At 46.9% G+C, this 27,603-nt stretch overlaps 1 protein-coding gene across 8 annotated transcripts in view; it reads right to left on the bottom strand.

Annotated features, from left to right (window-relative positions):
* Positions 1–360: 360 nt before the first annotated feature.
* The window catches only part of TMEM164 (transmembrane protein 164), a 187,807-nt gene continuing 160,564 nt past the window's right edge, over positions 361–27,603 (bottom strand). For 7 of the 8 annotated variants that reach the window (XM_055119732.1, XM_055119730.1, XM_055119728.1 and 4 more), the window contains 2 exons: positions 6,242–6,342; positions 361–4,571 (listed from right to left, as the gene is read on the bottom strand). In XM_055119732.1, the coding sequence (XP_054975707.1) occupies positions 4,365–4,571; positions 6,242–6,342 (308 nt within the window). In that variant the 3' untranslated portion in view covers positions 361–4,364. The remainder of the gene's footprint in view (positions 4,572–6,241; positions 6,343–27,603) is intronic. The other variant, XM_055119731.1, reaches the window with a different exon arrangement.

Raw genomic sequence — 27,603 nt, 5'->3', positions numbered from 1 at the left:
GGAAGGTCCAACCCGGATTGCCACAAAGTATGGCTTCAGAAAATCTGGCATGGAGGGGCCTGGACACATTTGGTTTCAGTTTGCCTTATCTAGCTTAGTCCTCCACAAACGCTTAAAAAATCATCCTAGCAGATAACAGTGCTAACAGCAAAAGGTGGTGGCGTGCTGAGGGCCCGGTGGGAGCAGGAATTGCAGACAGATGCTGACCCCCATGTCCGACTCCAAGGCTCTCAGGGGTGGAGCTGGGCTGGGAGCCAGCTGCCATCTGGGAGTTTAGGCATAGAGGACCAACGGCCGCTTCTCTATTTTCCAAAGCAGAGGACCTTCTGTGAGGGTTCCGGGAAGCAAAGCCAAGACGCCTAGGTTCTCAGAAATCTTTTAATAACAGCAAAGAAATCAAACATTTTAACAGTATTAAGTCCTTTTTATTCAGTGTGGTCAACCAAAAAAAAGCCTAAGTCTAAAATTAAGGAAGCACATACATCCAAGATGATTTTCTTCCAAAGGTGAGTACAAAAACAGTTTCCATACAAGCAAAAGGTTTTACAAAAGCATGGACGCATCACGCAAAACCCCGCAACTCAGGGGAACAGAGGCCACCCTGGGACCAGCCTGACAGACAAGCCTGGGCCCTCCTGTCTGATAGGAAGACAAGTCCCAAAGACAAGCTGAGGAGGCCTGATGGATGGGACAAAGCCGGGCTGCCTGCTACCTCACAACTCCATCATAAGAGAAGGAATGGGAGGAAGGTGGGAGAAAAGGGGTCGAGGCCTACCTCACACCCCTGCCTCAAGGAGACCAATCCAGAAAAAAAAAGAATCTTAAAAATAAAGCACAACACTGACAGTGCAAGCAAGCGAGCTTCCTGAACAACAGCTTTGCTCCGAGTGACTTTTGGTTTTGGGTGTTTCGTGCCATGAGTAGCGAAGCAGTGCACCAAATTGTCACTAACACAACCAGCGACTAGAGGTTCCGGAGCCCCGATGGGCGCATACTATATACAGAAGAGGAAGAAAATTCCTGTCACAGATGCAGACACAGCCCCGCTCTAGCAGGGCGCCGCTTGCCAGCATGGGCCTTATCAAGTACAGCCACGGTCAGTTCAAAAAACGCTCCTTCTTGCCAACTCCTGGTGCTACACCAGCCACACCAGCATTCTTCCTCCCAGACAGGTTCAGTCCGTCCATTCCTCTCCCTCACTCCTTCTGACTCCCTCAGGGGTGCTGGCAGCCCCAGGACCACTACCTGCTGATACGTCACTGGTTGTGTGGGGAGAGGGAGTGGCTGGGCCCCACCAAACACTGAATTATCAATGATCAATTATCAATGAGCACAAAGAGCACGTTGTTGGGCGGGGGAGGAAGCACAGCCCAAGGGATGATCTGATAGCTAGGATGGAGTACTCGATTGGAACTGTGCTCTCACAAGGCCCCCAAAGCTCCTGACTACGTGACCAGCTGGAATAGAGGGTTGACATGGGGAGACCAGGTCCCTGGCTTCACAGAGAGGAAAACATTGATGGACAAAGATGGGCCAGCTCATCTTTGGTGGACTGAATCAAAGACTTGGTTTTGACTGATTTTAATTTGGGGGGTTAGCTGCAAGCAGATTGGTCCCTCTTTGCTCTTCCTAGTGGATGCCACAAGCTGGCTGGCTAAAGCAACTATTTCTGTTTGCCCTGATCCTCGGCCAAGGCCACCTTGGTACCTGAGGAAGCACTCCTTTCCCTGGCTGGGCTGTTTGTTTGCAAGCAAAAGGTCCATCTGACAAACACTGTCTCAGACACATGTGTGCACACACGCATGCCAGGCTCCCAGATGCTGCCAGGTGGTACACACCAGTATGGTACAAACCAGCTCAGATGCCTGCTGCACCCACAACACCTCCAGTACAGGTTCCAAATTCCGGTGAAGTTTGCAGAACAGGTTCACTCTGTGTCTCATCTCCGTATCTCTGAGGCAGCCAAGATCCTCAAGGACCAGGTTTCCACTCCCACTTCCCACCCAAGCTGTATCTCTCTTGCCCAACCCTGCCAGGCATGTAGCTTGCACTCTCACCTCTCCTGTAAGCATCAGAAAGCATTGGGCAGAAATGGGATGCTGAGTAGTAGCCAGAACAAAGGGAAGGGGCATACATGCCAGCGTGGGGGAAGGTCCACGCCAATTCACAACCTGAACCATGTCAGAGACAGGCAGATGTCGGTGGGTGGGGGCTGTAGACTCACGTCTGGAACACCTGGCCCACCCAAGCTGCAGCTCCCAGCTGAGAGTCTACATGTCTCTGTGTCCTGGCAGAGGACAAGACAGGCCCAAAGGCTGCTGACAACCTGCCACAATCTTCTTCCAACCTTTCCTTTTGTGAAGAGGCCAAGGACATTAGGAGCCAGGCATATTTCCTTATCAGTCATCCCCACAGGCAACAATTTACGCCAGGCAGGATGAACCCAACCACCCAAGAGAGGTCTGTGCGGAATGGCAAGCCTGGGGTGAGAGGCATACAGAACTGTGGGGCTAAGCCCTTTAGGAGGGCCCACCGCCAAGTGTGTGCATCAACAGGAGTTCAGGGGGAATAAGAGCACTGGGGTTCCACTCCCACCCTCGGGAATGCACACTTCCAAGCCAGCAGGCCTCTGTAAAAGGTGGTCCCTCCTATGGCTGCTGCCCTGGGTGTCTACTCGCTCAGACACAATCTCTGGCGTTTGGCGGCTGCCTGTAGGCCTGCTTGCTAACATCCCGCCCAGGGAGATGCCGAGGCTCTATCCAGGTCTAATACAGTAACAGCTGCAATACTGGCAATGGCCCTAGAACACTGGGAAGCCTAGAGTGGCAGGCAGGAAAGGAGCCCAGCCGACGAGGTTATTGAACCGTTTGTTTCTGTTCTTCAGCCAATCTGTTCTGAGGTTCCAAGGAAAGGACCACCAGGAGCCCGCAAGCACTCCACCACTGCCTCCCTTCTTGAGGTCCACGCATGACGGCATTTAACTCGAGGAACTAAAGGTGGTCCTTTTAGAGCAACTGACCCTCCTGCAATGGGGCCTGATAGCCTGGACTCTGCCACTCTAGGTGAGTGGCACCTAGACATGAATTTAGGGGTGGGCATGAGAGAATGTGTGCCCTGGCCCCTCTCCCCACCAAGTCAGCACTAAGTCTGGCCTCAGGGACATCTCACTTCAGACTATGCTGCCAGTGGCCACATCAGTTCAAACCCATGATGTCGACATGACAACCACTACTGAAATTGATCTACAAGAGTATCTCCAAAATCAGGCCCAGAAACAAAATATTCTCCAAACATCAACATGCAAAAACCGATCAGCCAAAATAGAAAAACTGAAACAGATTTTTAAAAAAGCAAAAATATCCACATGGAGCTCATTCTGCCCGAAAGCTGCCTTTTAAGACAGGGGGCTGGCAGGCAGAGAACCAATGTTCAAGGGGCACTCTGGATGAAAACGGCATCTATTATTAACATTCAACTAAATTGGAGCTTATAATTGAAATGACCGTTTGCTCAAGCTAACCCTTGTGTTGATTAATCTCTGCTCCCTTCTGATTGAGATTGGCTTCAGTTGTCCATCCTCTGTTCTCACATGCTGATTGACTGGGGTCCTGCCTATGATTACCACTTGCGGCCGCTGGAACCGTGTTCAATTTGGATCGCCAATTACCACAGCTCGCCAACATCCTGCATGAAATGCAGTCCTGGGGCTGGGCAGTGCTCCCACCTCTCACCCCAGGCAGCCTCCTGGAGGGAGTGGTTGGTTGGCTACTTGCTTCAAGTCATGGGACACCAGTATGAAGAAGCTGGCCAGTTCTATTTCGGCCATGAGCTGGGAAATCCCTTGGCTCTCCGCTGACCGCTGGTATAGAAACAAGGCCTCAGTCCCCATGATGGTGGGGGATACTCTGGATGCAAAAGGGGACCCCAGTATGAGCCTGAAAGTCCCTGGCAGTGGCAGAATAAAAGACAGCCCAATCTCACCGTTTCAATGCCAAAAGAATAACTGCCTGTTGTACCCTTTCTTTTCAACCAGCTGCTGTTAAAGCACCGACCAGCAGGAAGAACCAACCGGCAGAAAGAAACTGACTGCCAGTAAGGCCACAAAGAACCAAGAGAAAGAGACCAACCAAAGGAAGGAGGAAAGAGCCAGCCCTCAGCACTACACCCCAGGCTCCAGGAGAAGTCCTGGGGGCAAAAGTGGGGAAGAGTGGTGGAAGAGATGGATGGAGAATAAGAAAGAAGAAATGCACCAAACACCCTACTGCCCTCTCCCATGATTTCATCAAGAACTGGGTGTTCTCCAAGTCAAGTCAGGACTTGTTTCCTCGGGGAGAGAAAAAAAAAAAACAACAACACAAGCACCTTCAGTCTATTTTCTTGGCTGGAAGCCGAAGCAAATCTAGCAGATATTTACACAAGGGCCCAGCCATGTATGAGAACAGGATAACCAGCTTCCCGTGGGTCATGGTCATGAGAGTCTGGTGTCCCGAGGCCCAGATGCGATACCAGGGGCCGTAGAATGGGTCTGAGATGGCCGGACACAGCATGTTGTTCAAATTCACTTCGGTGACCTGCAGGGACAAGGGAGGTAAAGTGAGCGTTCACCATCCTTAGGCTTTCTCTGGCTTTCGCCAATTCGGCCACCGCTATTTAATAACGGGGAACTAGACAAGGCGAGATTGACCAACCTCTGCCTGTTCATTGGAGGGATTTCTCACCCAGAGGTTTTCCGAGCACATCCAAGCTCAAGCCCTGGGGAGCTAAGGTAGAAGGGCGGGCGGGGGTCGGGGAGTGTGTGCAGGAAAAAAAAAAAAGCTCTTAGGTTTTTGCACAGTCTTGCCATCCAGTGGGGTCCGGAGATGGTTGCTGTTTCCTAAGCATCTACCATGTGCTTAGTCCCTGGAGAGATTGACAGCATGGTCCCTGCCTCCACAAGTGACCTCAAAACTGGACGGTGCTCGCCAAGCTCTCCTCACCATGTGGAGATCGGCGGAGCGCACCGAATGGAGTGAATCCTCAGCGAAGATTTCCTGAGGACAGTGGCACCTGTAACGGACTCATGACAGATGGATGGGTGGAATGGAGATGAATGGGGTGAGCAGAGCCTTCCCTGTAGGAGGCACGTACTGAGCCAGGCCTACACCAGAGCATCATCTGTCTGGTGACAGGAGGACCGTATCAACCCCAGGATCCAGAGTCCCAGGAGAGCTTGGGCAGAGGAAGGGTGGGAAGCTCAGACCACTTCCTCCATACAGCACAGGAAACCGTCATGCCACTGGCAAGGAGCTCCTGTGGCTCCCACAAACCAGAGCAGAGCAATACACCACAGGAGGAATGGGGAGAGACGACAGCGACTGCTTCTACAAAGGGACTGGTGATACTGGTCACAGGTCCTAGTCCTCCTAGGCCATGCAATGTTCCACCAGCCAGTGTCACATTAATGCCACTCACGCATAAAACCAGACACGTCCCTCGGGCCCCAAGCACAGCCACAGCACCGCTCAGCGTCCTCGTAATGCCCTTGCAGCCCATCCACTGGAGAGATGAGTCTTCATCTCTGCTCAGAGATACTGGGCGTTTGGCCCATGGCAGAGAAGGCTGGAGACCACACCCTCAAAGGGGAGTTGTGACACAGAGCACTGGTAGAGCCACACCTCAAATGTCAGTCTCCTGAGAGCCCCCCGCATCAGCACCTCCAGCTTCTCCTTCCTTGCTCAGCCACCAAAAGCTATCCATGCACTCAGCAGCCACGGACTCCACAGAACTCAACTCCCGAGTCCAGCCAATTGCCACTCTGTGGGCAATTTGGAACACGTAAGAATGCCACAGCTAGCCAATACCACACTTCCACTGGCCGGAGCGCTCAGGGCCTAGGAGTAGGCCCAGAAGGAACCCCAGGATAGAAGCTTCTCCCAAGCCTGTGGCCAGGTGAAGATTCTGCTTCCCAGTGGTGTGGAGGAGAGGGCACAGCAAACCACTTTCCAGTGGCAGCTCAGGTTCTGCCACCCTGAGAGGCCAGGACTAAAGGGCCTGTGAGCCCCTCTGGGGAGTAGAGAAACCGGCTCTCTGGAAGGATTCCGGAAACTCTTAGGAGCGTAAATCAGCAACCCAGACAAACAATGTGACATCCCGGCCTTTGGCATCCTTGGATTTTCAAAACAAACCGATCAAGCAGCAACATCAGCCAGGATTAGCAAGATTTATGGAGACCTCCAAACAGAGGGGAGAGAACCCAACTTACCAGGCCCAAAATCTGCAAGACGGTGAAGTGATAAAAGAACATGAGGCCAGTGGAGAGAAGGGCCCACTGGAAACTGCGGAGGGGCTCTGGGGTGTAAGCACCTGGAGGAAAAGGGGAGACAGTGAGACGGTGCCCCTCGCTGGTGACCCACTTCTCTTCTTTGGCCCCCTTGGGGATGCAGGTGCAGAGGACACTTCTTGCACAGCTCGGTGATAGCCACTCCACAGACCACCCAAGTGCTCAGCTTGGAAATGAATCACTAGCTTCCCAGCCTCAGCTTCACCCTATGCTTAGTGGGAGGCCATTATAAAAAGGCTTTTAAATTTGAAAAGTAATGAACACTTAGGAAAGAACATTTAGCATTCCTTAAGAAACCAAAGCGAGACAGAGGAAAATGAAGAAAATCACCTCCAACACGCGCCTCTTCAAACACAGAGCTAGCGTGTGACACAGTTCAAAATCCCCTGTACTATGTCTTAGCAGGTTTTTTTCTTAATTAAGAATTGGAATAGCAGCAGGGCTACAGAGATAGTGCAGCTGATAGGGTGCTTGTCTTGCATGTGGCTTATCCACACTGGATCCCTGGCAACTCATATGGTCCCCTAAGCCCTGCCAGGAAAGACTCCTGAACATGGGGCTGGGCGTAAGCCTATAGTACCACCAGGTGTGACTCCAAATCCAAAAGCCAAACCAAAAATCCAAACAATACTAGAATATTGAGCTGGAGATATAGCTCAAGGGACTGAGCATGCACTTTGCATGTAGGATGCCCAGATTCCTGGCACGCCATGGGTTCTCCAAGCACTGCCAAGAGTGATTCCCAAGCACAGAGCCAGGAATAGGCACTGGATATGGCAAAAAGGCCCTCAAATAACTCATTATGTATATAATTGCATGTTCATATTTTTAGGCTTATTTTATTACTTTCAGTTAGGGGTTGCATTCAGCAAGAGCTTGGGGGAGAGAAGGGGGGACTTATAGCTCAGTGCCCAGGGTCATGCAGTGCTCGGGATAGAATCTGGGCCTCTTACATATAAAGCATGTGCTCGAGTCCTTTGGACTCTCCCCCTGTCCCTCTTCAGGCTAGTTTAATCACTTCTCCATGTTTCTACAGAGGAATATCATTAGTAAAGTACAACACAGGGGTTAAGAATGTTAACTTCGATGTCAGACAGATTTTGGTTTCAATTCTAGATTCTACGACTGGCTGTGGAACTCTGGAAAAATTGTTTTCGGTTTGGTTTTGCTTGAACTACACCTGACTACGTTTCAGAGTCCTCCCAGGGATGTTCATGGGCTGGCAAATGCTGCGAATTGAACTTGTGTTGGCGGAATGCAAGGCTTTTCCCCATACTATCTCTCCACACCCCCCCCCCAAAAGCTGTTAAATTTATTAAACCTGTGTATTTGTCTATAAAGTGGAGATAATAGTTTTTGATTGGTGAGTTATAAAGGAAATAGTATCTTTCTGGGGTTCTGGTTTGGGATGACAGCTGGCCCAAGGCTTACTCCTGCCTACATGCTCAGGAAACACTTTTGGTGGACCATGTGATACAAGAGATGGAACTGGGTGCCACTGTATACAAGGCAAGGAATTTAAATCCTGTACTATTTCTCTAGACCCAATATCATCAGAGCTTTTCATGTGGGAGCTGCCACACACAATCTAAGTATTTAATGTGTATTAGATGAAATCATTACTGAACCAGAATTATTATTCCTATAACTTAAGATTGTGTCATATCCAATGGTAGTGCCATTTCCCAGCTGTTAGACAATAGCTCCCTCCCTCCAGAACAGCAAGAATGACACATTTTTCCCTCTCTCCTCACTTGGCGCAAACATCCCAGTGGGCCTGGATGGAGTCCAGAGCTGGCAGAGCGAGAGTATGATTTCTACGATGGTGTGGGTGTTGCTGTGAATGAAGGAAGACTAAGAGGGGTGCTCCAGAATAAAAAGAATCTGGAGCTTTGCATCCCAAGAAAGTAGATGGCAAGATGATATCCTGGACAAGTTTTTCCCTTCAGACTGTCACTGATTTTATGATTTCCTTAGGCACTGATTCCATTTCTACGCCCTGCGCCATCTTTGGGGATGGGAAGTCAAGAGGCCAGGGGAGGAAGACAAGTCAGTCACCAATTTAGAACCCAGTGTGATTAGTGTGATAGCCAGAGTTTGGGCCACTTGGTCTAGGGAGGACATGGCAGAACCCAGCTTGCATGGCTATGAAAGGAGCAAAGGGACGTCTTGGTAGACAGCAAATGAAGGACAAATGAATAAGGTCAGGGGGCCGCTGGCATTCCAGAGTAGCAGCCTGCCTGTGGGCAGACAGCAGTGGGAGCAAAGCAGTCGGGAGGATGGAGACTAATGGCTCGATGGGCTATAAGGGGTCTTAAGGGGCTACAAGGGGCTATCAGAGGGCTCTAAGACCCTTGTGGGTCTCCCAAGATGTCCAAGTGGCCACTGGTGAACAGAAGGGAGAGTCACAGGCTGCCACCAAGCTGAGAGCTGGGGCTTTCCTCCTGTCCTCCCCAATGTTCCAGGCACAGGAGCAGATAACTAACTGCTTCACTAGACCAAGCAAACAGGAGAGTGACCCGGGTCGAAAAAATATTTCGGACCCCTGGAGACTGGCCAGATGGAAATCCCAGGCTCTCTAAAGGAGGCAGCCACAAGACAGGTTCATGTATTCACTACCTGGTGGGGACTTGGGTCCCAAAGTACTAGCCCCTCCCTTTTGCAAGAGAAGATAGAAACTCTCCAGTCAGAGAGTACAGCACTGAACCACTCTGGAGGCAGCTGAATCTGCTTCAATCCCTAGTACCCGCACATCCCCTGAACACTGCCAGGTGTGACCACAGAGCACAGAGATAGGGATCGTTCCTGAGCACCACCAGGAGCGGCATCCAAATCACAAACACAAAGAAATATGGTTATGAGCATTTCCTGGTTTCTGCATCCGGGTAAATAATTAGAATGTTCAATAGATCAAACAAAGTATAACTTCTGGAGGGACTATGCCTCGCCCCTGGGGCCAACTTTGACCTCTACTGCAGGGCCTCCAGGCAGTAAAAGGTTGGGATCTCTAGAGAATGTGTGCCTGGAGAAGCTCAGTCTGGCCAACTGAGGCAGTGAGACTGCAAAGAAGGACAAGAATTCAACTAGTGAAGACGATTATTATTTGAAAGGTACTGAGTGGAGCTGAAGAAAAGCAAAATACAGGAAAGTGGCAGGGCGTGGGACAAGATGGGATGATGAAGAGGATGGAGCTAGAAAAGCACTCTGCCAGAGGTTTAGCCTGGCCTTATTGGGTTGATAATACCTTAGATTTTCATGAAGAAAAGAAGAAACAGAAGGCAGAAGATGAGAGAAGGAGGCCAATTTAGCTAAGGTGAAACCGCAGTCTGTGTGACTATCCAAGTGGGAATGTCTCTTAGGCAGCAGGATGCAGTCCAAGTGGCCAATCAATGTAAGGGTCAGAGTGTGCTGGTGCCGAGCAGACATGGATTAGCCATTGCAGGGTCCTGAGCAAGCCTCGGTATCTCCTGAACTTAGTTTTACTCATGGAGAAAATGGAATGACTACCTATTTCCCAAGCAAGTGGAGGAAACCACAGGCAATAATTCATGCCATGCTGGAAGTTCTGTAGTGTTTTGTTTCTATTTGGTTTGAAGGCCACACTTGGCAGTGCTCAGAGGATCTTGTGCTTGGAAGTCACTCCAGGTAGTGCTCGGGGAACTGTGGGGCAGCTCTCAGGGGCTCTTGTGCTTGGAAGACACCCTACGGAGTTCTCGGGGGACCGTGTATGTGGGGGGGACTGAAGCTAGGGCTCCCACAGGCAGAGTCAGCCCTTTGTCTTCCCGTTGTTTCCAGGGCTGATCAGTTTACATTTTGAGTCCCAAACTGAAACAGCAGTGGAAGCTGATGTTCTAGGTATCCTCAGCACACAATGGTAAGGGAGACACCTATGTAGAAGGAGAGTGGGGAAAGGCGAATGGCAGAGGCCCAAGGAATACCTTGTGGGGAAGGGCATGAGGGGAGAAGAGGAAGGAGAAACGGGCTAACTAAAGCCCTTCTGAGACAGCGAGCTGTCTGAAAGCACCAAACCCATTCCTCCATTTTATGGCAAGGAAATGAAATTGCTTTACAAAGCTAAGCTTCCCGATGGACAAACGGAGGTGGGCTGGCCTTCTCCCACTCCCAAGTGCTAATGGCAGAGGACTGCACTTCAAGACTCACCCAGGCCCTCATTGTTCCGGGTGCCAACAGCTAGCTGCCCAGCTGTCGTAAAGCACCTGCAGCACCATCGTTATCCTTATCTGTCCCCTTATCTCAGCAAGAGTTCCTCAGAGTCTAAGCCTAAGCCTTGGTGTGGCCACCATTGTAAAAACATATATTGTGGCAAGGCAGCATGCCAGCTTCCCCAGGAGAATTTACTGTCCATTCCCATGGGAGCACTGGGCCCTGTGTTCTTCCCTGGCCTCTGGCGAGAAAAGGCCATGGGGGGGGCTGAGGCTGGAGCTGAAGCTGGAGCTCACTCTGTTCCCCAGGGCGGTGCTCTCCCCAGGTTTTCTTCCCTCTCGCCTCATTTTGTCTTGCTTTGGTGGCAGCTGGGCTGTGGTGACATAGCCCATGGCTCAGGCGGTGGCTGCAGGAAGAAGATGTGAGTGGCAAAGGTTGTCAGCCAGGAGGAGGCCTAAGGAGAGCTGCGTGCAGGCTCTCACTGCAGCCAGGCCTCCCCTCACCATGCGCCTCCCCAGACCACCTCTGCCTTACAGCCTCTGAACCTGCCCTGCCCGGTTATGGGGGAAGGGACTCTTAGGGCAGCCAGCAGTCATGTTTCTTAGGATGCTCACTGCCGCCTGCCCTCACCCCACTTTGGACTCATTCATTCTCTATTGCATCATCTATCTCATGACACTCTTGCTTAGTCCCAGTGAGCAGGGAGGTTTCTGATTCATCTCGCTACTTCCGGCAACTGGTTGGATTCAGTAGGTTCTGGAAATGAAAAGCACTCCACAGGCAGATCAGAGGCACAGACTAGCAAGAGAACCACAGGACCCAAACCCTTTAGCTCAGCAATAGGACTTGGAGGACTCTTGCCCCTTCCCGAAACACACAAACGTACACAAAACCCACATACCACCCTTGTTTGCACAAAGATATTTGGACCGGTGTTGCCTACATTGAGAAACCAAAAACAAACCAAATGAAAAGATAAGTTAAGTAAACTCCAGGCCTCCATATTATGCAACAGCACCATTCTAGGGCAGCCCCGCCTACTCTGTGCCTGCATCAAACAGCCCCTGGCAAGTCACGGCAAGTGCAGGAACCAACATCAAGTAGCCTACAGATAATGTTTTAAAAGACAAAACCAAGGGCCAGGCAGAGAGTACAGTGAGTATGGCACTTGCCCTGCACACAGCTAAACCAGCTTCAATCCCTGGCACCTCATCTGGTTCCCTGAGCCCAACAGGAGTTATATCTGAGCACAGATCCAAGAATAAGCCCTGAGCACTGCCAGATATGGCCCCCAAACACAAATACAATATAAGAAAAAAATAAAACAAAAAAGGGCCAGAGAGATATTACAGCAGATAAGCCACTTGGCCGACCCAAATTCAATCCCAGGAACAGAAATGATCCTAGGATGGGTCATATGTGCTAGGAATATCACATATGGTCCCCCCTAGCACCACCAGGAGGGATCCCCAAGCATAGCTGGCCTAGGCCCCCAAACCAAACCAAACAAACAAAACCACTTTGAGATTTAAAACCAAGACCTTATGGTCAGAGGTAGGAATGATGCCTATGTCTGATGTTGCCTCTAGGGGTGTTCTTGGGCAAATTCTGCTGCTGCTCTAAAGCCATCTTCACATATCTGAACATTTGCCCCATGGGGTTGCTGGAGGAATAAGAGAGAGAGATACAAGTAAATACAGCAGCTGGGTTGGTACACAGATGGCACCTGCTATTTTTATCATGGCCACTCCAGCCATCCAAAATCTCATCCAAGAGGGAAAGAATATAGGAACCTGATACAGGGATGAGCATTTCTATAAAGGGGGACTTTGTTCTTTTCCCCTGCCTTTTCACTGCTGTTGGAATGTTCGCTTAAGAAAATGATCACTTAATTTCTTGGAGAAAGAAAGGAAAAGAGAAAGCACTGAGGGACTCGAGGATCGTAGTCTACATAGATCTATACAAATTGGATGCAGACCCACATCAGTCTATTTTTTTCTATAGACCTGGCTGTGGCTCTTGAGTTCATCTCAGTGAAAACCCAGTTTTTCTCCAGGAAGAGAGAAGCAAGCATTTTTAGAAAAATTAAAGACATAAACTTCATTCTATTTTTCTACCAGAAGAAAAACCGTGACATTTTCAACTAGCGTCACACATCCCAGGAGGAGAGAAGAAGTTCAGCTCAAAAGGTAGGGAAAAACCAAGATAATAGCTTTTTTTGTGAAATCAATTCCTGCCAAAAGGGAATTTGATGAGAGCTGGGAAAGAAGTCAATTGTACCACCAGCAGCCAAGGCTGATCCCTACATGCCTCCCAAGGCCTCTTGCTCTCCTCCTCTCTACCCAGGTAGCAAAGACTTGGGCCAAGGAGATGACACTTGAGTGGGAGTTTATCTTCTTCTCCAATTTGCTTCCCGATCCCTTTGACCTCTTCCCTTCTACACCTCACCCCTTTGGTCAGCATTGACCCAATACACAAATGCAGCTCCATGCTGGGCACTGGGGAGGGCTGAGGAGAAACCAAGAGAGCCCCCAACCCTGGAGAAGCACCCCGCAACTGGCCAATGAATGATGAGATGGTCTGACAAGGTAAGCATGGGAAGTAATGAGGATACCGAGGAAGGGGATCTGGAGAAGATGGTAAAGTTTGGAAGACAGAAGATGTTGGGTGAAGTTAGAGCTTAAAGGAAGGAAAGAAAAAACATTCTGGGCAGAAGAGACCTCTAGAGGAAAGGTATGGGGGCACTGTGACACAGCATGCATGCATGTTGAAGACGGTCTGCACAAGGGGAACATCACATAGGAGGGGTCACGTATCAATAGATGAAGCTGGGAAAACACGTGCGTTCTGAAGAACCTTGTTTGCCCAGCTAGGGAATCTGACCTTTATCCTGTATGTGAGAGGCCATAGAGAGGTTTTGAATAGGACAGGGCAAGGGCAGGTTCATGTTTCAGCCGGCCACACTGCTCTGGAGGCAGAGTGGACGATGGACTGCAGAGACACATGTTTGAAGATTGGTCAGGCACTGTCACAGTGACAAAGATGACCTGGAAATTGCCCAGACATAAAGAAAACATCTAGGGCGACCCCTGGGTCAGTGACTTCAGTAACTGCAAGTTGATTTAGGAGAGAGCTAAGGTCAGATTGGGGTAGAGTGACATAGAAGGCCGATAGGATAGCCAGGCTACCCTCTCCAGGCAGTTCAAGACTGTAGTCTGAGTTTACATTTCAGGAGAGGGATGGGGCCAGAAAACAGAGCTTGGGATGTGGACAAGATTAGTGAAAAAGAAAATCACAGAATGAGATTTAAGACCTAAGGACAAATGACCAGGAAGTCACCAGTAAAGAAAACACAGAAAATAAACTTCTAGGTTGCCAATATCCTTGTTGGTGATTATGTTTCAATGAAGTAAAATGAAATGAAACTCAGAATGTGGCTCCCCCAGCTATAGGAGCTACATAATAAGTGTTCAATAACTGCAAATGTCTAGTGGCTACCATATTGGAAAGTGCCAAAGGAGAACAGCGCATCATGACAGCAAATTCTATTGGGAATAAGTGTCTCTGGCAAGGTGCAAGCAAGACAAATGCTTCTACTGGATTTGGCGATGTGTAGGTCCTTAGTGAGCCTTAGCGCAGCAATTAGAGCAAAGTAGCTACACAGGAACTAGGTGGTCAAAAGGTATAAAGCCTCATTTGATCCCCAGCACAGCACTGCCAAGCCTTGCTCCTGAGCAAGTTATTCAGGATTAGCCCCTGAATACCACCCAGTGTGGTTCCAATCACCACTAAATAACAAACTAAATAAAAGATAAAGAAAAATGTCCCATGTGCATAAGGCAAGGAAAAGGATTCCAGGAAATGAGAACAAGATGAGCGAAGTCACAAGAGAACTCATCAGTCAAATGACTGTGTATCAAGGGCTGGAGCAATAGCACAGCGGGTAGGGCATTTGCCTTGCATGCGGCTGACCCGGGTTCGATTCCCAGCATCCCACATGGTCCCCTGAGCACCGCTAGGAGTAATTCCTAAATGCATGAGCCAGGAGTAACCCCTGTGCATTGCCGGGTATGACCCAAAAAGCAAAAAAAAAAAAAAAGACTGTACATCAGCCAAATGAATGGTATACATGGGGCCAGAGTGACAGTACCACTGTAGAACATTTGCCTTGCATACGGCTCACCCGAGATCAATTCTCAGCATCCCATCCCCTGAGCCTGCCAGTGGATGACCTGCCACTGATTCTTTAGCATAGATCCAGCAGCAAACTCTAAGCACTGCAGAGTGTGGCCCAAAAAGAACAGAAACCAAACACAAACAAAAAATGGTTGCTGTTCTCAAGTATCTCTCTGAATACCCCTTTGTCCTTTGGCTCTTGCTCAAACTACCTCCAGCAACATTCTCCCCACAAGCAGTCTACTTCGGCTGAGCTCTCTTAAACAGTGATAGATGTTTCTTCTTTGCTTCATGTACGTAGAGCACGTAACTTCTTTGCATTGTTATTTTCAAACCGTTGGCGCTCCCTTCTCCATGGAGACCCAAACCCACCTTGCCATGCTACCCACTAGCTTTCCTTTCCACAACTTTCTACAGTAGTATGGGGATGGTCCTCCACCTTCTGCTGGAGATATCACTACCTGACTGGTATCACCCTCTCAGAAACCACTGCCCTATTTCCTGATAATTCCTACATCTTCTGAGATAAAGCTTCTGGTGTGGCCTGATGTCATCAATGATCTTGTACCCTAGGGTACTCCAGTCACTCATTCGCATAGCGACCCATGATCATGTCTGAGACCTTCTCATTACAAATGTCTGCAGCCCCTGCATAATCTCAAACTTTTCATGTTTCAACAGTAACTTCTATCTTTCCTACTCCTCCCTCTAGCCTTGACACCAATCCTTTCTTGACTCCACTGGAATCTGATGCACTGGCTTTACCAACTTTCTGCTATCTTTCAAAGCTCCCCTTTGCCTCCTTAAATCTATGGCTCATCATCTGAATCATCCTTGGCAGATAACTTTGGCTCCCACTGTTCCCCTCATTATTATACACATCTTGGAAACTACCCAGTGCTGATTAAATTCTAATCTCTTCCTCCTCCTCCTCACTTGCACCTACACAGTTGAACCTGGCTAGAGAAAAACAACAGTACTGTGTGTTCTCACTTCAAATCTGTGAGCACAAACATCAAGGGTAATCCTTTGTATTGCTAGGAAATCATACCATACTTCCCCCATCCATTTACTCTCTCTCAGATCAAAATTGAATCTTCCCTCTCTCTCCCTCCCTCCCTCTCTCTCTCTCCCCCCACCCACACAATTTTGTTTGGGGACCACACCCCGTGGTACTCAGGACAATGCAATACTGTGGTAGTATTCCAGACCTTCCTCATACAAAGCATGTACTCAGCACTTTGAGCAATCTCCTCATTCCCTCCTCAGATCTTTGTTACTTCAATTCCTTCTGTACTCTCAGATGATGACCTTGCTTCCCCCTTTACTGAGTAAAGGGGATTCAGACTGAAACACACAAAAGTTATCATGATTAGCCACGTTTCTGTACTGAAACCCAATATGCTGTGTTTACCCCTATTAACATGAATTACCCAGAGTGAAGTCAATGCCAGTCTTCCCACTTATATCCTGACCCTGGCTCTTCTCCCCTACTCAATGGCATTCAGGCCACCATGGCCTCCTACACACACACTTAACCAGCAATTTCTTCTCTCCTGGCTTATTTCCATAAATAAAACATACTATAACAACATTCAAAAATAAAACACACTCTCACTTAAATCATTCATACAGAATGTTGCCCTGCAATCCCCATACATGAAAGGCCATGAAGAGACTAAGAGCTAGTCATCCCAACTATTACTACTGAGTCCAGGTATAACCAGGAGAAAAATCTCTAAGCAGTTCAGGCTACCATATCAAAGTACCATAGGCCAGGTGATGTAAACAACAGAAATGCATTTCCTCCTAACTCTGGAAGGTATAATCAAACTGTTGGTGGGTTGTGGGTATGGTTCTAGCCTACTTCCTGGCTCAAAGACAGCCATCTTTTTGTTGTTTCTGCACATGGTGGAAAGAGCAAGGAACTCTCCATCTTCTTAAAAGGACACTACTTCTATTCAGGAGGGTCTAAACTAACTCCCAAAGTCTCTGTCTCCAAATGCTGTGACATTGGGGTCATGATTTCTACATATAAATGGGGAAGTGGGAGGATAATGACACAAACATGCAAACCATAACAAAGAATAACAGGGACTAGAGAGCTAGTGTAGTGGGCAGGACGCTTGCCTTGCATATGGTCAAAAAAGGTTCAATCTTTGGTACCCCATAGTGTCCTCCAAGTCAAGTCAGGAGTGATCACCAAACATAGAGCCAAGAGTAAGCTCTAAGCACAGCTAGGTGTAACCAGAAATGAAAAGGAAAAAAACACAAAGGACAAAAAAGTCACAGATGACCTTTCTCCACCAGTTCCATGAAAAGCCAGTCATTAAAAAAATTATTGAATCACTATGAAATAGACCATTACAAAGCTTTTCATGATAAGATTCCAGTCACACAATATTCCAACACCCTTTCCTTCACCAGTGCATGTTTCCTAGCACCAGTGTGCCCAAGTTACCTTCCATCACCCTATAACCCCACCCCCCAGCCTGCCTCTATGGCAGGGGCTTTTCTTCTCTCTCTGTCTGTCTCTTTTTGAGCAATGTGGTTCACAATATTGACACTGAAAAGATATCAAGAATATCCCTTTACCTACTTTTAACCCTCAGATCTTGTCCAGCATGATCATTCCCAGCTATTATTATCATATTAGTCTCTTCTTTATCTTACCTACCCTCTGCCCCACATACACTTGTGGTTGATTTCAACCACTGACCTGTCCTCCTAGTCCTTGTTTTCCCTGGCCATGGATATTAGTCTTCTACTATATATTTTTATATACCACAAATGAATGCAGTTATTCTATATCTGTCCCCTTCCTTCTGACTCATTTCATTCAGCATAATACTCTCATGTTCATCCATTTATAGGCAAATTTCATGACTTCATTTTTCCTAACAGCTGCATATTATTCCATTGCGTAGATGTATCATAGTTTCTTCATCCATTGTCTGTTCTTGTAAAAGCCAGTCTTTAAGAAATTACCAATCATCTAAGCTAGACAGGTCAACTGTCCAACAACCACTCTTTATCCCTCTCGTTCTGTTGCATTTCACATATGATCCTCAAACTTTGTTGACTCTCTTTTAATATGTATCCAGACTCCAATGACTTTTCTCTGCCTCTGTAGTCAATACTAGCTGAAGGCACTATCATCTTATAATAGTATTCTAAACATCATTGACTGCTCTCTCTAATTTGAGCTATACTCTAATCTCACTCAGAATAGTTCCTGAGTGACCCTTGAAGTACTGAGTTGGATCATGTCAATTTTCTGCTCAACCTCCTCCGGAATTCCCATCTTCCTTAGAATAAAAGATCAAAACTTTTTAATCATTTGACCCTATGTCACTAGTCCCCATATCACCTCTCTGACCTCACGGCTGATGACTTTCTCTTTCCATTACATAGCTATAGACACACTGACCTTCTTGCTGCTACTGGAGTATTCTGGAAATATTACTGCCTCCAGACTTCACACTTATTTCCTCCTTTTGGCAAATTTTTCCCTTATCTATAAGACTTCACTCACATGTCACATTTTCAGTGAGGCCTTTCCTTTACATAAGGCCACCCCATTTTGAAATTGCAGTTCTCGCACCCCATCAATAGCACTGTGCCTTTTATCCCACTTTATCTTTTTCTCCATGACACGGAAATCATTTGGATTATTATATATTTTACTTTTTATACTTGCTGCCTGTCTCCTTCCACAGGAATGTAAGCTCCATAAAAGCAACGATATTTATCTACTTTGCTCACAGTTTTAGATGCAGAAATGAGAACAGACCATGGCACAAAGTGGGGGTTCAATAAATGTTGGCTGAATGAATAGCATCGGATGTTCAAGAACTTTAGATACTCTGGCATCTCTGCACTATCCTGGCAATGAGGGAAAAAGAGTAGATAATGGTCAGTACATGAGGCATTGTTTTCTACATCATGTAGATGGGTTTTACAAGTCACTGTGAGAACCTGATAAAGAATGTAAGAGATCTGCTGTGGGTCTGAGCACCCAAATTTTTTATTATTGAGAAAACATCATTATACTAATGTTGCTATTTATGCTTTTGACATATAGTTATTGGTTTGCTTCAAATACCATGGTGCCCCAAACCCTCCACACTACTGTCCCTACGTCTTTCAAGTCACCCAAATGCCCCCCACCAGTACCATAACCTCAGTTTCTGTTGGCAGAGTTTGAAGATTTCTTTTCTTCTTTTTTTTTTTTGGTTTTTGGGTCACACCCGGCGATGCACAGGGGTTACTCCTGGCTCTTCACTCAGGAATTACCCCTGGCGGTGCTCAGGGGACCATATGGGATGCTGGGATTAGAAGCCGGGTCGGCCGCGTGCAAGGCAAACGCCCTATCCGCTGTACTATGGCTCCAGCCCCTGAAGATTTCTTTTCATTGGAGACTATCCATCCCTTGATTAGTTTCTCAAATCTACTTATCACAGATGAATGAAATTATCTGCTCTTTGTCCTTCCTCTGACAGACTTCATTTAACATGGCCCTTTTGAGATCCATCTATGCTGTACCAGAAGGTGTGATTTTTATTTTTTTACTTGTGTGGCTTTTGGGCCACACATAGCAATGTTCAGGGGTCATTCCTTGTTTGGTGTTTTGATATCAGGGACTGACCCTTGGACTTAATGAGCTCCCCTGCATTGTGTTCTTTCTCCAGCATAGATCCCATCTTACCCCTCACCCCATTTTTTGTGAGGGGGCATGTGGGCCACACCCAGGGGTACTGAGGGGAGGAGAAACTAACTATACCCCTGTTTTCAGGAGTTTTCATGGTGATGTTTGGGGGACCAAGTAATGCCTGAGATAGAACCAGGTTTTGTTGCATGCTCTGGCCTCCAGATTCCGTTTTTCGTTAGACTTGAGTATGGTATTCCCTGTGTATCTAGATCACATCTTCATTGCCAACTCCTCTATTGTTGGACCCCTGGGTTGTTTCCAGATCCTATGGCCATCGTAAATAGCACTTCAATGACACAGGAGTACAAAGATCTTTTGGAATTACTACTTCTGTGTTATCAGGAAAGATGAGCATGTGCACTTCTAACTCCCAGGTTCTTTTAGTCTTCAGACCACACACTTCTCAAGTTCTTTCTCTTTGCTCTATATAATGGATAAAGCAAAAGTAAATGAATCTGAGAAGTGCTCAAGGGGTTGTCTTGACAGGATCTGGTCACTGATTGTGTGTGTGTGTGTGTGTGTATTGAAGAGTGAAGGGCCAATGTTCTATCCCTAGCACCGCACAGGGTCCCTTGAGCCCTGAGCCCTGCCAAGAGTAATCCCTGAATGTACAGACAGAAGTAAGCCCTGTGAAGTGCTGGTTGTGGACCCAAAACAATACAGATAAGAAGGAAGTGAGGGTGGATGATGATGCCCTAGATTGGGAAGTCATGTGGAAGGTGCATATTGTCCACCTTCTATCCTAAGGCAATACAGTGCTCACGTAGGCAAAATATCCCTTTACAAATATTGGGGCCAATTGGGTCATCCCCTTCCTGTAACTATGGCAATTTTCTGACTCCTGAGGATTACATAGCGTCACCCCTTACCTGGTCAGAAACTCAACAGATAAAACTGAGGAAGTAAAAGATAAAAATAAAGAAATTGGGGGCTTCTGCCTGCTGCTCCACCATTCCGGGGAGGCTGCCTTCAGCTAGCATCACTAGGCCTAATCCAAAATGGTAGGCAGAATCCCTCCCTTTCACTTAGTTTCCAGCAGCTTCCACACCTGACCTGTGTTATATAAACAGGCCCACACTATAGTTCCTGAAGCAACAGATCTACTCAACAAACTTCATACTGCTCACAATTATTCTTTCTATCATTTGGTGAAGATGGGCAGAGAAGACAGAGAGAAACCTCAGCTTATTCCATCAGCATCTTCCAGATGGTCTAACTACAAAGACTCACGTCCAGTACAGCAAGAACACAAGCCCACCATGCTCAATGAGTGAAAAAAAATCACCAAATACATAAACAATACCAGTAAATCCCCAACGTCTTTAGTGACTCTATGATGAAAATGTTCAATGAAATCACAGAAACGATGGCAGAGGTAGTCTGCAAAGCATAAGAAAGTACAAGTCAAATGAAATAACTACTACAATCAAATGACATAAATGAAGAACATGGCAGGTGACATAAAAACATCAATATAAGCTTTCAAAAGCAGAATAACAGAAGCTGAGCAAAAGATCAAGGAGCTCCAAGATGAGGAGGAGGAAACCGCTAGGAAATAGCAAAAGGTGGGAAATAGTCTGAAAAGAAATGAACAGCATACCACAAAACTATGGGAAAAGTTCATGAGGAACAATATAAGAATCATGGGAGTCCCTGAAGAACAGGAAGGCAAATGTGATGAATACACAATAGTTAAAGAAATCATCGATAAGAATTTCTCAGTGTTGAGAATTACAGGCACTAAGATCCAAGAGGCCTGAAGGGTTCCAGCAAAAATCGACTCAATTAAAAAAAAGAAAACTCCAAAAATGACAAAATTCAAAGACAGATGCAGAATATTGAACAAGCAAGCTCAAAAAGGGAACTTACAAACAAAATAAAGCCCATAAATGTACAGAAGATCTATCAAATGAAACTGTGAACCAGAAAAGTATGGAGGAATACAGTATAAAACTCAACAAAATGAACATCTCACCACAAATATTCTATCCATTTAGACTATCATTCAAATTTGAATGAACATGATAGAACTTTTTGATAGAAAGCAACTTAGGGAATTCATATCCTAAAACCAGTGTTGCAAGATATATAAAAAGAGCTTCTGTAAAGTAAAGTACAGGACAAACTTCCTATATGTGGCTTGAGTATGGCACTCCAAAAGGTGCATATGGTTTCCCCTAGGTATGTTTACTCCTAGCTTGCTAAGGGATTTCATACATCTTCAATAATGATCTAAAATCTTATTTATATTGGTTAAAATCACTTAGTAATCAGTCACCATAAACTGACTTTTATTGATTTACTTTATGATAATTCTATTTGCCATTCCTTTAAATTTTGTTGGAGAAAGTAATGTGAAGTGAATTTGCTATATGTCTGCCAACAGGGCAGGTAGGGAAACGGGAGGGAACTTGAGGCCATCAGTGGAGGGAGGGAGACACTGGTGGTGGGACTTGTGTTGAAAGACTATATGCCTAAAACAACTATTATGAACAACTTTGTAATCACTATATGTTATTAATAATTAAAATAAAAATAATAAAGAAACTGGAGTCAGAGAGATAGTACAGTGGACAGGGTACTTGCCGTGCAAGCGGCTAACCCAGGTTCAATTCCGGCATGCCATATGGTCCCCAAACGTCCCACCAGGAGTGATCCCTGAGTGCAGGGCCAGAGGTAAGCCCTGACTACTGCTGCATGTGGCTTCCAAACCAACAAAATTAGAGAAACCTATTCAAGGAGTGCAGCTTGAATTGAAATCAAGGAGATCAAAGCCCCCTTTTTCAGTATATCCTGCTATTATAACTCAAATCAGCTCTTTTTTGTTCATTAAGATAAGCTAATAGGGCCAGAGAGATAAAACACAAGTTAAGATACCCCGGCTGTACATATGCTCACCACATTTATGAACTATATGCATGAGAAACCATTATTTTTTGAGAAACCATTATTAACAGTGTTGTAAACCACAGAATCTCAATAAATAAATTTAAATAAATGAAACAAGGGAAAATGAAACCCAGAGATATGTTAGAGGTGTCTTATAAAAAGTTATGTGGTTTAATTTACCAAAAATATTGAATAGCTGTCATATTTTTAGGCTCTGACTATACAATATTAGTGCCATATTTTCTATTGACTGACCTGATATTTTTTGGCTCTTTGAGTCACATCCAGTGATGGTAAGGGGTTACTCCTGGCTCTACACTCAGGAATTACTCCTGGTGGTGCTCAGGGGGCCATATGGAATGCTGAAGATCGAACCCAGGTCAGTAGCGTGGAAGGCAAATGCCCTACCTGCTGTACTATCACTCCAGCTCCAAAGACCTATCTGTTTTTCAAAAAAGGTATCAAGGCTTATCCTGGTTCTATCTCTGGTACCACGTCGGTTCCTGCCCCTGCCCTGCTCCTCAACATCACTGGAGTCTACTCAAGTGGCTGCAAATCTGCAGGACTATATTCTCTGGGTTCTCTGAACACTGCTTGCGAGGTACACTCCTAAATGGCAAGGAGGGGGGAGAAAGTTAATGAAGACTGGGGATGCGACTCAGTGGCAGAGTGTAAAAATTCAACAAAAACAAAACCTCCACAGGCGTATCTGGCCTTGCACTGAAGTGGACACCTAGGTTCTGCTTTCTACCCTTTACTACAAGTTTCTGGGTGAAAATCTGTGTTGATCCAAGCCCCTTCAGGCTTTGGTGTTCTTCTCACAGTAAAATCCAGAGCCCCTGGCTCACAGAAGTTCTGCAGAATTAATTTTTTAAAAAATTAAAATGGATGAGCCAGGAGCCATAGCGTAGTGGGTCAGTTAACTGCCTTGCATGCAGCTGACTGGGTTTCGATCTCCAACACCCCAGATCTCCAACACCTAGAACCACACCAGGAGTGAGCCCTGGGTATGGAGCCATTCCTGAGTACAGCCAATTATGACTTAACCCTCCCGACCACAAAAAAAAAAGTAGTACAGAAAAAGAAAGCTAAAAGGCGGGTCAGGGCTATAGCTCAAAGTGGCAGAACCATGTGAGACTCTGACTTCCAATCCTTGTGCTGCCGGATCTAGCCCCAGTGGCCCCTGAGCGACACTGGACCCAATCAGCATTTTACTGTGAGGGTGCCCAGGAAGCTTCCCCCAGGCCCTGTGAGCACCCCTGGGGGCAAGCCCTATTATAAAAGCAAAAGCCAAACGAAAGGAGCATGGAGATACCCTGGAGAGAAGCACTATTTAAGCAGCACACCTCACTGAGGAAGTTCATGTTCACCGTGCCTCTGGTGAGCATTCTGCAAACAGAGCCAGCTCGGAGCCAGCTCTTGGATCATCGAGGCAACGAGGCTTCCTTTCCCAGCGGTCTCAGAATCCTCTAGGGGCTGGCTCTCAGTCTTGCCCCTGATGATCTAATGCCCTCGAGGGCTCACTGAAAGGCAGTTCACTGCTCTGTACTTCACAGGTCACTTGGGGATCCTATTATATTAAAATATAGCATGGGGGGCTGGAGAAACAGTACAGAAGGTAGGGCGTTTGCCTTGTAGGCAGCCAACCAGGGTGTGATAGCCGGCATCGTCAAGCAGTACCAGGAGTAATTCTGAATGCAGATCCAGGAGAAACTCCTGAGCACTGCCAGATGTGATCCCCCCCCAAAAAAAAGAGCCCTTATGAAGTTGGCTCCATGGCTTGGAAGCTGGCCTTACATGCTGGGGGAAAGGCAGCCAGGATAGAGAAGGGAACACCAAGTAAAATGTGGTTGGGGATCCTGCACGAGAAGAGAGATGTGTGCTGAAAGTAGACTAGAGACTGAACAGGATGGCCACTCAATACCCCTATCGCAAACCACAACACCCAAAAGGAGAGAGAGAACAAAATGTAATACCCTGCCACAGAGGCGTGGTGGAGTGGGGTGGGGCCGGGATTGGAGGGTGGGAATGATACTGGGTTCATTGGTGGTGGAGAATGGCCACTGGTGGAGGGAAGGGTTCTCGAACATTGTATGAGGGAAACACAAGCACGAAAATGGGTAAATTTGTAACTGTACCCTCAGGGTGACTCACTAATTAAAAAAAAATAAATTTAAGGGGCTGGAGCAATAGCACAGCGGGTAGGGCATTTGCCTTGCACGTGGCCGACCCGGGTTCGATTCCCAACATCCCATATGGTCCCCTGAGCACCGCCAGGGGTGATTCCTGAGTGCAGAGCCAGGAGTAACCCCTGTGCATCGCCGGGTGTGACCCAAAAAGCAAAAAAATAAATAAATAAATAAATAAATAAATAAATTTAAAAAGAGTCCTCCTGACATAACCCCCCCCCCAAAAAAAAAAAATAGATAGGTTGAAGTCAGTAGTCCTGAATCAGGAATCTTACACGACATTTTTTGCTTATTTTTGATTTGTTTTGGGGTCACACCCAACAGTTTTCAGGGATTCCTTCTGGCTCTGCACTCAGGGATCACTTCTCCTGAAGACCATATAGGGTGTAAGGGATTAAACCCGGGTTGGTCATGTGCAAGGCAAGTGCCCTACCCATTCTACTATCACTCTAGCCCCTATGCTTGGCATTTTTAACTGGTTTCCTCTGTACGGAGTCTCTACAGGTGCAGGAGTCACAAACATTGAGAGTCTTTGTCCCAGAGAACTCCAGTAGGTGGCTGGGTCCCTGCCCCAAAGACATGAGTGAGTCTAAGGAGACCTGGAAGGGGTCTATATTTTCCATTCTTTGTCTAGAGGAAGTCAAATGATTCCGATTCCAGGTGTTCTAATCGCCTAGGAGACACTGAGGTGGAATCCTGAAGCTGGCTGAGGTACTGAGGGGCAAGGGGGCAGCGGCCAGGAGAGACTCACAGCCTGGTGTGAAAGAGCGACAGCATCTCCAGGAAACTGAAAAATGACATCTAAAACAATGGATCCGAACATATAGCTCCAAGGGCTGAGCTACACTTCACTTGCAGCAAGTCCAGGGTTCAATCCCTGACACTACATAGGCCCCGAGTCCTACCAGGGTACTGAGTACTGAGCTGGGAGTGTGTGGCGCCCAAACAACACAAAGAGAAAGTAAGTGAAATAAAAGCAGGAACTGCTTGACTTCAGGCTCTGTTGCCAACACAGAACTACAGAGCCACACCTACTTCCTCCTACACATGGAAAAACCGCAGGGTTTTCAGAAATTTCCTACTCTTTGCTTACTCTACCTCTGGTACAGGCCTAAGCTCTGGGCCAAGTATGCAGATTCCCCAGCTCTTGTCTCATGCACTAAACCCTGAGGAGTCTTCAGAATTTATAGTCTCCCTCCTTCCCTCTTTCACTTCCTCTCTTGCTCTCCCCCTCTCAACCTCAGTCTCCTCCCTTTATCTCTCTCTCTCTCTCTCTCTCTCTCTCTTTCTCTCTCCATCTCACTTTGGGGCCTCATCTGCCAGTGCTCAGGGCTTTTTCCTGGCTTTGTCATTACTGGGCAAAGCACATTTCCTTTAACTGTCCTATAAACTAGCACCAAAGCTACCTCCAACCCTCAGTATCCTTAGAAGCTTAAAGGCCACTCAATGAGGGGCAGAAGATGGCTGGGGCACACAGGCATGTGGGCTCCAAGGGTTAGATCCCAGATTAAATTATAGTATCACCTGGGCCCCAGGCAGCACAGGGACACCAAACTCCCCCCACACATATTCTACCAAGATGGGTGTGGACTCAGACAAGAAGCACCGGTTCCAGGGAGAAGTGGCATCGTCAGGATCAAAAACAGTAAGAGGGCTTTTAGTTTCAGTTTGTGGCCATGCCAGGCGGTTATTCAGGGCATACTCTTGGCTCTTTGCTTGGGGATCACTTCTTGGTGGTGCTCCAGAGTCCGTATGTGGTGGCCAGAGATGGAACCCAGGTCTGCTACATGCAAGGCAAACACCCTACCTTCTATATCACCTCTCCAGTCCAACAATATGGTTCTTACCGCCCCAGATTTCCTCAAACATACCCCACTCCTGAACTTCAACCCATTCTTTTGAATTGCCAGCATTTCAAAACAACTTTCTTCCCACTAGCAAGCCAAAGGCCACTTCCTGTAATTTTGAAACCAGATCTCCTTCTAGTGGCAAAATGTGTGACTTGCAAGCAGCCTAGAAACCAGACTTCTCTTTCACCCTTGCAGGCAGGGAGACTGGCCTGCCAGGGAACATGTCAGACCTCTTCTCAGAACAATGACGTCAATGGATAAATCGAAAAAAAAAAAACTAAAGTGCTACCAGAGATCCAGTGGTATTCAAATACAGTTGTGGAAAGTTTTGAAACACATCTGATGTGATACTTTCAATTTCTTTCTTCCATACATCAAATAGCAAGCTCGATCTGCAAGTCTACCAAGCACCACCGTTGCACAGTGGAGAGGAACAGAAACGGCAGCCTGAGCGACCCAGACACGTTTGGAAGCCGTATGTGGTGCAGACTCTTAAACATGGAGTCAGTCAAGTGCAAGGCAAAGGTCTTCACCCCTGTACTTTCTCCCTACCTACCTTCTTTTCTGGATCTTTCTTTTTGGCGAGGGGGGCTAGATTACCCACACCTGACAGTTCTCAAGGCTTACTCTTGGTTCTGTGCTCAGGGAGCACTCCTTGGTGAGCTCAGGGTACCATATGGGATGCCCAGGATTGAAACCAAGTCAGCCACATGCCAGGCAAGTATCGTCCCTGCCGTATTATCTCTCTTGCCTTTCCTTTATGAATCTTGAACCACACTGACCACCTGGCGAATATGGAGTAACTACATAAATCAGAAATTAGACAAATGCCTGAAAATGTACTGTTTTGCTTTATTTTATTTTTTTGCTATTACAACTGCAATTCAAATTCATTCCAATAAATGGAAATTTGAAAATGCTCCATCGTGGTTCCTCAGTCACACAAGCTACAGATCATCTGCTTTGGATTCATTTAAGCAGTGGAGCCAGTGACTAACATCCTGGACAGAGCAGATCTAGAATAACTGTCATCACAGAAAATTCTATTAGGTAGCACAGAAAGAGTCACCCTGATCTCCTTAACCCTATACATTTCACTCCACCATCACTTCCTTCCACTCCCAGGAATTGCCATCATCTAATGCGTCATCCTGTCTCCTTTCTCACTAGGACTTCAGATGTTCCCTCATACTCCTGACCTTCATCTCAACACCTTCCTTTTCTGGAACTCTGCAGCAGGGTGGCACTGCTCATCACTATGACTCTGACAACAATTCCAAGAGCACATCCTTAAATTAGCAGCAT

Source organism: Sorex araneus, chromosome X (genome assembly GCF_027595985.1).
Source record: "Sorex araneus isolate mSorAra2 chromosome X, mSorAra2.pri, whole genome shotgun sequence".
Taxonomy (NCBI): Eukaryota; Metazoa; Chordata; class Mammalia; order Eulipotyphla; family Soricidae; genus Sorex; species Sorex araneus.
Note: the sequence above shows the minus strand (reverse complement) of the source record. Positions and strands in the feature narration are given on the sequence as shown.